The sequence below is a fragment of the Osmerus mordax genome, chromosome 24, assembly GCF_038355195.1.
Source record: "Osmerus mordax isolate fOsmMor3 chromosome 24, fOsmMor3.pri, whole genome shotgun sequence".
Lineage (NCBI taxonomy): Eukaryota > Metazoa > Chordata > Actinopteri > Osmeriformes > Osmeridae > Osmerus > Osmerus mordax.
In genome coordinates this window covers 6,619,426-6,631,525 of record NC_090073.1, presented here as the reverse complement: position 1 = coordinate 6,631,525, position 12,100 = coordinate 6,619,426, and the positions used below count along the sequence as shown (strand labels likewise).

Genomic DNA, 12,100 nt, shown 5'->3' with positions numbered 1-12,100 from the left:
TAGCTGCCTCCTGTCTATGTGCAGGGCACTTGTTTCTGGAAGGTCTCACTCAAGCAGCAGTTTTCCGCCTCGGACACATTTGACCTCAGCACAACAACAGAGAGATGGAAGAACGCTTTCTGAACGCTCAGACTCTGAACACAAACGCACACACTGCATGGCTGGACACACACTCACATAACATTCTGTCTCACAAAAAAAAAGTCTGGGGTCTCCTCTGTTATTATAGGCTTTCAGACTCTTCAAATAGATCTCCTAGGCAAACGGTCTGAAACATTAAATGTCAACATTGTTCTACTCTTTCATACTGTCGCTCCAAACGGTTTTTGGAAGGAGGCCACTGCAGAAGAAACCGTACCGCAGCAAAAACACATCAAAAGGTGCTACACCAAAAATAATACCTCACATCCCATATTGGCTGCGACAATTATTGAACGCTTAAAGAAAGCAGTTATCAGGCTGATGGTGCTAATCACCGTAGGGATTTGTAGTTTTTCTCCCCCACACGTTCTATTTTGGAGGCTGGGTGGAATTTCACAAGACTACAAAGATCCAGGCAGGAGAGGGCTTTTCTCTCTTTCTCTCTCTCAGAGAGAGAGCGGAGATAAAGGCCGCCCGAGAGCGTGGTTCCCTCAGAGAGATACAATCCCAACCGCCTGTGCGCTGAGCATTATCGCCTCTATGTGGGAGGAAGCACATCCTTAAGACAGGTGCTTATCATTTAACTAGCTCATTACAACCATCAGGTGCAAATGGGGCCGCACGCAATAATCGTTAGAAAACACAGACCGGGCCTGTGCATCACAGACATCTGCCAGGGCGGATTCATCTGACAGGGGACAACACACTGCTTGCACTCCCCTAATGGATGATGGATGTTTGGGGGGGGGGGTGTTGACTGCGACAGCCCTGCCTGTGGAGGCTGCGTGTTAGGCCTGTAGATCAGAGATAGCCTGGGGCCTGGCTATTAACTTTAACAGGCTGTGTGGGGAGCTGAGGGGGGGGGTGGGGGGTGCAGGAGGAGGGGAAGGGGCGGGGCCTCTTCAGACGACAGTACACGTGCGTCCTGGGGGGAGAGAGGTAGAGACCCATTCATCACAGACAGAGACGGGGCAGGCTGCGGGAGAGACTGACCTCTGGGGAAGACGCCGGGGTCCATGAAGGTCGCCATGCTGAAGTTGGCCAGCACAAAGAGGAAGACGAGGCCATTGTAGAGAGGCACCGCGGGGGAGATCGCCTTCGTCAGCCAGGGACACCTGTGAGGAGGGCCGGGAGAGGACAGAAGAGGAGACAGGCGTTAGGAGGATTCAGTAGGCGCTCCCTGTCGATTTGCAGGAAGGCCACCGAAGACGACACACAGAGATCATGTGTACTCTTTACCCATCCTAACACGCCACAGGCACACACACACACTGCGGCACAGTGTCGGTCCACATTATCAGGTGTCGGAGAAATTGTATGCAGAGCACATAGAGCCTCTATCTTCAACACAGCCCCGCTCTCCATTCGCAGCACCTCCATCGCACACACGCTCAGCAACGGATAGGACACATCCAGCATCTTTAATCTTGATTAAAACGGGGGGGGAAGGAAACCTTGCAACAAAACTAAACGAAAGAATTTCACGCCGGATAGGCAGGAGAGAGAACGGCCTCAGCTCTCTAGATTCGAAAATAATAACGACAACAATGTCAGCCGTGAACGACTTGAGAATCCTCAACGGACGTTAACAGTGGCCGAGGAATGACACGAGGACAGGGCTATACTTGGGGCAGCAATCGCCGGGGTCGATGAAAATGTAGGGCAGAAATGTTTCCTGGAAGGCTCACGAAGGCTGTGCAGAGTACGTGAAGACAGTTGGCGAAGGCAGATCAAAAGCAACCAGATAGAAACATCAATACCCAGCTGTCATAAGGGGCCAATATTCCACAAACGTCTTAACTGAATACAGATAACCGTTCAGCGATAAACATTATTATTTGAACTGTTTACACTGTCAAATATTCAGCTGCAAAAGCACATCAAAACCTAAGTTCGAATTGCATCATTTCACTCTTTTATTCATCTCTCCAAATTTCAAGACATTGTGAGAATGTGTGTTTTGGTGTCGATAGACTGTATGATGGGATTCATAAAGAGTCTTCAGGCTGAAGGTTGCAGTTTCTACAAAGCCCCTACCTGCCTAGTGTACCTCCTCAGTTCTAACAGTTACTGGTACACGCACGCACGCACGCACGCACACACACACACACACACACACGTCCTGGAATCTGTTCACATTCCAGCTCCATCCCTTTCTCTCCCATCATCGCCAGCCTCGCTCGTCCTCTTCCATAATTCAGCGTGGACGCGGTGAGGAGTGGACGTGTGTGCTAACGAGCCCCAGGGTGTCCAGCCTCAGCCTCAGCCCCAGCCCCAGCCCCAGCCCCAGCCCCAGCCCCAGCCCCAGCCCCAGCCCCAGCCCCAGCCCCAGCCCCAGCCCCAGCCCCAGCCCCAGCCTCACGCGCGGCCCCCGCCCACACGCAACAACACTGCGGAGTGACAGCTGTTGACCAGGGGGCTGGGAGTCCACCATCACTGTTCAGAACATCCTCCGTACATGTGGGTGTGGGGTCGGTAGAACCAGGTCTCCCCCCCTCCCCCCTGCATGCCTGCGCTGCTGTAATCCCTGCTGGTAACCTCCGAGATTATTATCCCAGAGGTTTAAAGTGCCAGGAGCGTGACCCTGGCCAACCTTTGACCTTTAAGCGCTCCCTTGTTAGAAGCACAGAGGGCTGACTGTTCGAGCGAACCGTCCGACGGCGTGCGTGCGTCGTGCGGGGGAGAAACGCGATCGTTGTGTCCGGCTCGGGCCAGGGCTGGGGGAACAGGCCAGAGCGTTGTTAGAGAGGGCAACACACACACACAATGTCTGTGATGAAACCAGGAAGAAAAAGGAACTCACACAAGGTTGTGACGGAAAGATGGTTTTGGCGTGGTGGGTCTAACGGGTTGGGCTCTTCAAACAACATCTCTGTGTTTATAGAGCTGCGGTGGCTCTAGGAGGTAGAGCCGGCCTCCACTCACATCAGGGTTGGTGGTTTAACCCTTGTGTTATCTTCGGGTCATTCTGACCCATCAGTCATTGTGACCCACCGTCGTATTGACAAATTTACCTCATACAAAAACAAAGTGAAGCATTTTCTTTTAACTGTCGGGCTGTCTCAGACCCCCCACATTGGAATGGTTAAAAGAAAATTATTTTTATTTGTTTTTGTATTGGGTAAAATTGGGTAAACACAATGATGGTTTGTTATGAACCTTTGGGTCATGTGACCCGAAGGCAGCACGAGGGTTAAGATACTGAACCCCGCATTGCCCCTGATGGGCATTCGCGTGTGTGCGTGTGAATGACAGGCAAACATGTAAGGTGTTTTGAGTGCCGTTAAGGTAGAAAAAAAGGAATGAAGAAGACAAGCGCCATGGAAATGTAGTCAATTTACCGTTTACTCCTCAGAACACGGATGTGTGAGTGGGAGTGGAACGGCCTCACAGAAGGAGGACGGCTAATCCATTTCTGTTCGCGGTGATAGGAAAAGCAAGGAATTCAACTTCGAACAGATTCACTTCGAACAACAGATTTCATCCCTGTCAGTCCTGTGTTTTGCCCACAGAGAAACAAACGCGCAGGGAAACATTTGAACTGAAAGAGGCCATTTAGAGAGCGCAGGGATTAAACCGTGGGCGGAAAATGGGACAGAGAATACATGATTAAAGCCACAGACGATCGTTAATTATGTGAGAAAAACAAAACTACCACCAGGCAATTACCAGTGCCATTTACAAGTGTGCATTTTGCAGTTTACGTAATGATGGTACCAAAAGTATTGCAGAAAAGTTACTAAATTGACAAAAGTTTCATCTAAAACTCCCCAGGGGCAAGAAAAAATACCCCTTGAAGCCAGAACAGTTTAGGACCAAAGAGTCGAGGCTCTTTCAGTTTCTGATGGAGTTCTGAAGAGAAAGAAAGGCAATCTCCATGGCGATCAGCACAGCTACTGCGTTAACACAGCTACTAGGTAACGAAGAGGCCACTCTCCAATCATCTCACTGGCCCGGCCAGCCAATCAGCATTCAGAACACACAGGCTGGCAGGTACGCATATGAGCCAGGGCACCAGACGAACACCAGATGAAACGCTTGAACAGATCAGATGAAAACCACAAAACAACGAGAGACGAGGATATAGAACATTTGAAAAAAAAAAAACTGTCGGAGCCAAGAAGTGGAGATTACAGATAGGAAGCAAAGCTCCAAAGGCGCGCACACACACACTTACACACACACACCCACATACACACTGTGTCGGGACACCATGACACAACACAACACATGCGTACCCACCCACACACACACCCTCACCCCAAGTCAGGTTAGAGGTTGGTACGGTGATGAAATCTTACCACTGTTCTTACACGTCCACTGCCTTGGCACCACAGCACAGACAGTGAGCAGGGCCAACCACAGGATCAACAGTGAGACGTTAACACCGGCAGGTTTGTACAGCAGCCACTTCAAACTAGTACAAACTCGAGGACAGAAGTACAAAGAGGAATCGGAAAACTGAATTGAAATTGAATTGAGAACAATAGACCTCTGTTTTAGCTCGGAGGGGCGTCGGGTATTTGTTCGCAGAAATTGAAGCTCTGCGATTGGGCACAGCTGACGGGAGGGATACGGATTCAAACCCTGGGACCTCAAAGACTCCACAGCATCATCATGCAGCCTGGAGGGCCACACACAAACCTGAGTCGTCCCCCCCCCCCCCCCCCCTCATTCCCCAGCTTAGGAAGCTGGGCTTTGAAGCTGCCGTTATCTGCTGAAAAATAGATTGTGGGAAGGGGGAAACTCGCAAGGCCACAGATCGCTGCTTTCATCTCAAAACACAGGCCGTTCCACACGAGGCTTCTCCTGGCGAAAGCCGCCTCGACTCCCAGACACGCCCAGTCTGGAGGGCGGGCAGAAGCCACGTCAACACCAATGACAAGAGGCTGCCAGCCTGTATGTGTGATCGAAGGCATCGTTGTCACAGTGCTAGCGGTTTGCGGCTTTGCTAGCCAGCTGGGCTCAAGTCAGAGGAATGGGGGACACACCTTCCTTAATCAATCTCTCTTCAGGAAGAATCCCCCTTAATGGATTCAGCCCAGGGTAATGGGGCAGGACATCCTAAGGTTAATGCTTGAGAGTGCTGCTATTCGGACTGGCAACAGGACACAAAAGCTTTCAATGGAAGACTGCTCTGGTTGTTGGTGTAGCTTATGTACTAATGGCAGATTATAGAGATGGTCTACTACTGTTAGGTGTGATTGGAGCGGGTGACATTAAAAGCAGGAATGACTTTCAAACATGGAACGTCTGGCCTCTACCAACCGAACCCTTTCCCCCATCTATATGGAGGATCGTTCGATTTCTTCCGGCGAAACTGAGTTCCTCCTTGTTTAAGTTTGTCTTGTGGAGCTCTGTTCACTTAGACTACTATGAACCCTGCCCTTTCTAAACTACACACACTTTTGAAACACCGCGCGCACACACGCACAATTGTTTAGTATTCCACACAGCAGGGGGGCCCGCGGGCGCCAGAGACAGGATGACACGGGCTGGATAAACGTGACACGAGCAGGGTCAGACCAGATGCTTGAACATACGGGCAAAGAGTTTATTTACGTAAAAATCTTTTCACATACGATATTTGGGGCTGGTTAAAATGCCTGGAATGTCTCGTAGATTAGTACGAGTGTCTGCAACATGATGCTGTTGGTGAGAAAGCCTGTTCCTCAGCTGTGTGTGTTTTAATGATGAGGGACGGGGGCATAGGTGGAAGCTGCTGGAATGCAGCTCCATGTGCTCCATCACAATCCCAACTGAGAGATGCGAGAGCCATCACATTTGCATAATTACATAAAAGTCGCATCTGAAACTAAATGAAAAGCTGTGGTTCGCTACCCTTCACGTGGGATATTTACATTTTAATAACTCTGGGGGAAAAGTTCTCCCGCCCACACAATGTCATTTTCAATTTTCCTTCCACAGCAAAAGAACGTTGGAACAATTTGGTCCTTTAGGTCATGATTTCCATCAAACGTGATTAAGTGCGTTACATGACGGATTATGTCCTACAGTTGACAATGACAGTTGTCATTTCACCTTGAAGCTGTCAATAGACTCCAAGAATAGACGTTTTCCTCATAGAAAACCTTGTGTGTTTGTGTGTGGGCATTGTGGTGTTTGTGTGGGTGTGTTTTGGCAGTCCTAGTACCGTGTCCTAGCAGCCTGGCTGGGGCACAGGAGTCAGAAGTGCGTGCTGGAGCCCCGCTCACAGCTAGACACCGCTCCAACCCCCAGGTGGACCATGTCTGGGGAAGGAGTCAGACACGATGACTAGAGCAACACCAGGGGAGGACATACCCAGTACACCCTGTCCTCCTGAGGCCCTCCCCCAGCAGCATGGGAGGGGATGGGGGAGGCTGATTACTCACAGACCCCAACCACCCCCCACCACCACACACACTCTCCTCCAGAGACCTTTGTGTACACAACAATGCCTGGCCTACTTGATCAAATGAAAAACACATTCCCTTGCAGGCAATAAAACATAACAATGTGGTTCAACTGCATTGCATGCTTCCCGCAACCTCTCCCCCCCCTACACACACACACACACACACACACACACACACACACACACACACACACACGTCTGGGCTGCACTCTTAGATTTTCTTTGACCACAGGGAACTTAAAACCCAGAACAGAGCACAGGTCAATTGGAGCAAATCAGAGCTGATCTATTTAAACAGTGTTAAGGGCAGGCCAATGCCACACCAGTCCTGACTGTAACCCCATCTGAACACAACCCTGAGAAGGGGGGGGGGGTTCTGACTAGAGGAACTGCTAAAGCACTTGAGCCTCCCCCAGTTGCCTAGCTGATATGTGGAGACTTTAAGCAATGGCCACGGTGCATTTCTGAGTGGCAGAAGTTGGCATTGCCAGTGTGGCATTCCTTACGAGGCGGACTGCAGTTGTCAGGTCTGCATGTGTGGCCACTGGCAGATCACCCAGGATTGTGTCCCCAAGAATCAGGGGGAACCCATCTCAGGCTTCTATCAGTCCGAGGTGGCTCTCAGCTTAGGCCAAGTGACTCTCAGGGCCAACAGTGAATAGAAAAGCAAAGGAAAGCAACTGTCAACAAATCAAATCGTTGTCCTTTAATGTAGAAAAAGCATTCTTTTTTTGACCCGTCTCCTCTTCATCTAGAACCCCCTCACACTTCCAGCTGGCTGGAGGTGAGTTCAAATATTGCTTCTCAAATAGGGTTTCTCAAAATAGAAGGCCAAGGCAGGCTACTTCCAAGTTACTGGGGCTTTGTGACGACTCAGCACCTCCTCAGCACCTAGAAGGAACTGACCTGCAACCTAAGGAGGAACTCCCAGAATACGCCAGACACGAGAGGCCACTCAGGGCCGGAGCCACGAGGAACGAGGTGACCTGTGAACCCACCTTCCCCAGCACCCCGCGCCTCGTCCCTAGACTGCCACGCGGTGACGATCCCCTTCGAGTACCATCTCTCCTTCCCTCTCCGCCTCCACCCTAGCACCACCTGTGACCCAATCATGACGGTGTTATGGCTTTTATCTCCCAGCGCCATCTGCGAGCGGTTTCGTGCGAGCAGAAGCGAGGTCGGACCAATTCTCCAGTCACTTCCTACAGGAAGCGTGCAAGAAGCAGGAGGCCCCCTCCCCCCCCCCCTCTCCCCCCCTCCCTCTCCCCCCCTCCCTCTCCCCCCCTCCCACAGACAATCTCCAACAGTCTACCTTTCAAACGCCTCGGCACGAACCAAATGGTGTCCAACGTGCACGACTCAAGATCTAGGAACAGGGTCTGAAAACAAACAGGCCGAGAGACTGAAACAGAAGTTTGTGTGTTTTCCCGAGTTGGCTGTGGGGGATGCAGTTGGCACGAAAGTTTAGGCGGTTGGCACGGACAGGCGTTTAAGCATGGAGTATACCATGCCTTCTGGTGTCATCATAGTATTTCCATTACAAATCCTCTCCAAATACTGATTAATGGGCATAAATCACACTTAACTAAGTCAGCTCTGTCCCGCGGCCAGAAGGGGATCAGCTCCTGATGGGAATCCTAGTATCCGAGTGAAAACACACAATACCCAACCTGCATTACACACGGCAACCACTCACCAATCACCTAACAATCTCCTGATTACATCTTCACAGGGAAAACCAATGACATCGATAACAAGAGCCTGGCTCATTCTCTGTCGGATGCCGAAGACACAACACGCAAACGCGCTTCCATTAATCGACTGTTTCACGCCGTGCTAAAATAGGACACTGACATGTTCTCATATCTTCCATCACGTTCTGGCGTTGAGGGAACACTCCACATCAGCCTAATGAAGTGTTCATCAATCAGCCTGGTGTATACAGAGATCCTGGCAGCAGGATTCTGAGGGAGCGAGACAGAGAGAGAGTGTGGGGGGTTGGCACAAGCTGATGATGAGGGAGGACGTTGTCTGCCGGGAAACATTTTTGACGACCACCGTGCAACCGTCTCTCTCTTTTGGATCTCACTCCAGCATCTCTCTCTCTCTCCAGACTCTTTCTCTCTCTCCAGACTCTCTCTCTCTCCAGCCTCTCTCTCTTTCCAGCCTCTCTCTCTTTCCAGCCTCTCTCTCTTTCCAGCCTCTCTTTCTCTCCAGCCTCTCTTTCTCTCCAGCCTCTCTTTCTCTCCAGCCTCTCTCTCTCTCTCTCTGAGGAATAACCGTCTCCCTCGCTTTCATTTGTTTCCAGTCAGAACGTCTTACTGAAGCAGCCCAGGCACAATATCATGAGGTAAGTGCTGGCCGACCCCCTGACAGGATTAGGAGGACGGGCCTTGTGATGGAGGGCCAAGAGTTAAAGGACAGACCGGAGACAGCTCAACACAGACTGGAGCTCACGCCGAATTAGGAGGGAATACTGGCTGCTGTTTCCCTTCAATAAAAAGCAGAGCCAAGTCAAAGCTGCTGGTTCAACACCCAGCATAGTTCATTAGAAGAGATTTGACCCTCCCCTCGTTTACAATGGATTTGACATCATCGTGAGGGGCGATTATTGCACATGTCAGTGGAGCTCTGATGGAGAATTCAGGCCTAGATCAGGGATATGGAATCCTAATAATCTCAAGAGTTTAAATGTCTGAAGCTCATTTCCTTTCCCCTGAAGGAATAGGAGATGGAGAAAACAGGTCTGAATCATTCTCGAGAACGCCATTTTACTCGCGATGACATCTTCATGGCCGACCGCCCACGCCATGGTGCTCTCTGGGTAACCCTGGCCAGCGGCTGGGGAACGTGGACAGAAACCTAGAACGTTCCGCAGCACCGTCTGTCACGCATGCGGCGCTCGGTCCCGATAAGCTCCGCCCTGCTCCGCCTCCTGCCATCGCCTACGCACACGCTCACAGGAGACCAAACACCCGCTCCTTCTCGCCCGCCCCTCCCCCATCCAGATGTCGGGGGGGGGGGGGGGTCATGGCGAACACCACTGTGTTTCATCTGATGAAGAGCATGTGTGTATAAATACCCTCAGCAGATGAAGGAAACCCTTCTCTCTCTCCCTCTCTCTCTCTGTTTGGTCGTCAGCCATCATAAGCATGTGAATTAGCTTCTCTCTCCCGGGCACCCCTCCCTCCCTCATCCCACCCCTCCCTCCACCCTCCACATCTGCAGGAATCTTAATTGGGTGGTGTCATGGCGAGATCTTATCCAGCCAGGAAGTGATGAGGATCATCTGGGATTACGGAGAGCACACGGGCTCGTGTACGCGGATACACGCACCCACGCACACACACACACACACACAGGCTCAGTGCTAAGGGATGGAAAGCTTCAGAAGAGATTGGGGATGGCGTCTTAGTAATATGTTAGCTCACTCCACTCCTCTCTCCCTCCACCCTCCTAGAAGGAGTCTTTTCTGAAAGCTGCGGGGCTCGGGATGAAAAGGGACAGCCCGGTGTTTGCAGTGACACAGCAGCTTTGCTCACGGTGTGGACCCTGGCACGACCTGCTGAGCACATGCTACATGGGACTGGCACCCCAGAAAACACGTCATTGTGGGGGATCCTGCAAGCCCCGACGAGAACAACGGGGTCCATTGATGGAGATGCATCACGACACAACAATGAATCCTTTTGAGCAATTAAGGCTGGCAGCGTAGGGGAGTACTGCCTTGTCGATGTTCTCTGGGAACGATGGGAGAGTTGTGGTTGTGTGTGTGTGTGTGAAAGATAGTGTGTGTGTGTGTATTTGTGTTTGTGTGTGTCTGTGTAAAAAAAAAAAGAGCGTGGGGTTGTGGGTCAGTGAACTAGGTTGGCCTGGCTGAGAGCTGTGTCAAAGGCCTCTCTGTCCCCGAGCATCCATTCAGTCAGGTCACAGAATACAGGCATGACACAGATGTGACTGGGCATATTCATGTGGCTAAAGGACCACAGCACACAATGGACACCACAGCAGCATTCCAACATCAGCAATGATCCCTTTCAGAGCATCAACGCACTTCCTACTAGACTATCGACATTTCAAAACTTGGCTGACAACATGCTTTGGCTATGACTGTTTACTTAACATTTCGGTTCTTTCAAATATGTTAGCCCGAACGTGAATGGTGGCCATTGAGAGCTGCTTAGCTTCACTTATCTGGCCCCTTTCTCACTGTGGAGGCCAGCATACCGGAGTTGGAGGGATGTAAATATAGGCCGGGGGACGTTAATCTCTCATAGCTCCTCACCCCTCCTACCCGTCACCCGTGAAAGAGCATCGCAAGTACTAAGCACAGTTAACAGAGCGTCCATCTTCTGCTTGACTTCATTTATAAACCTGGCAAGGCGCTCTGTTGAAACCTAAGAGGGATGGATGGCACTATGGTTAAAATGTACACGGCTGAGGCTAACTGCGGCCATGCAGGAAGACAGAGAGTTCCAGTGGAGAAGGCTATCTAAGCAAGAGATATGTGACTGGACTGCTGGCCTTGTTCCCCCGTTAAAGGGATTATTCTGGATGCCTCTGGAGAACCTGCCCGACACCCGGGTTGAACCATATGGCCCGGCCCACAGGGGTGGAGTTTATGAGTCTGTTGACAAGCCGGAGAATTTCGACTCCTAATGAAATTGTGGGGCAATATGTGAGGGCTGAGTGGGTCAGGGGGGGGGGGGGCAACACGGCTTTCCAGATCCCAGCAGCGGCTGGGTAGATCAGGGGAAGCCTGGCCGCTCAGTGTAAACGTTAATGTCACTTACCAGTAAATGTAATCTGGAGGCTCCAGGGGGCCGTTCAGACAGGCTTTTACAGTAACAACATACAGGCTGTTAAGTGATTCATGGGCACATGTGCTGTGGCCTTTTGACTCCCGAAGAAGCACGGCGGGGTGTCTGACGGGAGGCCGATTCTTGTCGTCACGACGACCTTCTGCGGGGCGAGCTCCGAATAACGTCCGCAGCTCTCGTGTACCCGAGGAAGACGACTTCACGGGGCGTGGATTCTTTTCGGTTCGCGTCTTTCGTCTCACTATGCCTGGTAGCTATGATGTGGCTAGGCCCGACCGACCACTGAAACACTGCAGAGTTCAGCACATCTGATCCTCGACCTTCTGTTGTACTTTATAAATGCACCGTTTCTTTACGTTGCATTGGATAAAAGCGTCAGCTAAAAGGATGTCTTTTTGTATGTAACTGTGTTGCAGGGAGGGGGTGTGCGGACTTGTTCCTGCAGGGAGGGCAGCACAGCCGGCCCTGTGTTTGCCCATCCTCTTTAAAAGGCGCAGGGGGAGTAATCCAATTTTAGACATGATGTGAGATTTAGGGAGTCCATTTATTTACTCTGGTTGATGCACTCAGCGGCAGTTAAAGGGAGGTTAATGAGACTAAACAACTATTTATCTTGTGGACCACTCAGGCGATTTAGCACAAAGAATGGATGTTGTGTGTGTGTGTGTGTGAGTGTGAGTGTATGACTATTAATACATATGCTGACCCAATTATAGATGGGTGAAGTCAGCATGGTGATTTG

General features: G+C 51.0%; 1 protein-coding gene across 1 annotated transcript in view; it reads right to left on the bottom strand.

Annotated features, from left to right (window-relative positions):
• Positions 1-12,100, bottom strand: part of zdhhc8b (zinc finger DHHC-type palmitoyltransferase 8b) — a 42,703-nt gene that overhangs the window by 8,567 nt on the left and 22,036 nt on the right. The window contains exon 2 of the mRNA XM_067228211.1: positions 1,135-1,256. Within this exon, the coding sequence (XP_067084312.1) occupies positions 1,135-1,256 (122 nt within the window). The remainder of the gene's footprint in view (positions 1-1,134; positions 1,257-12,100) is intronic.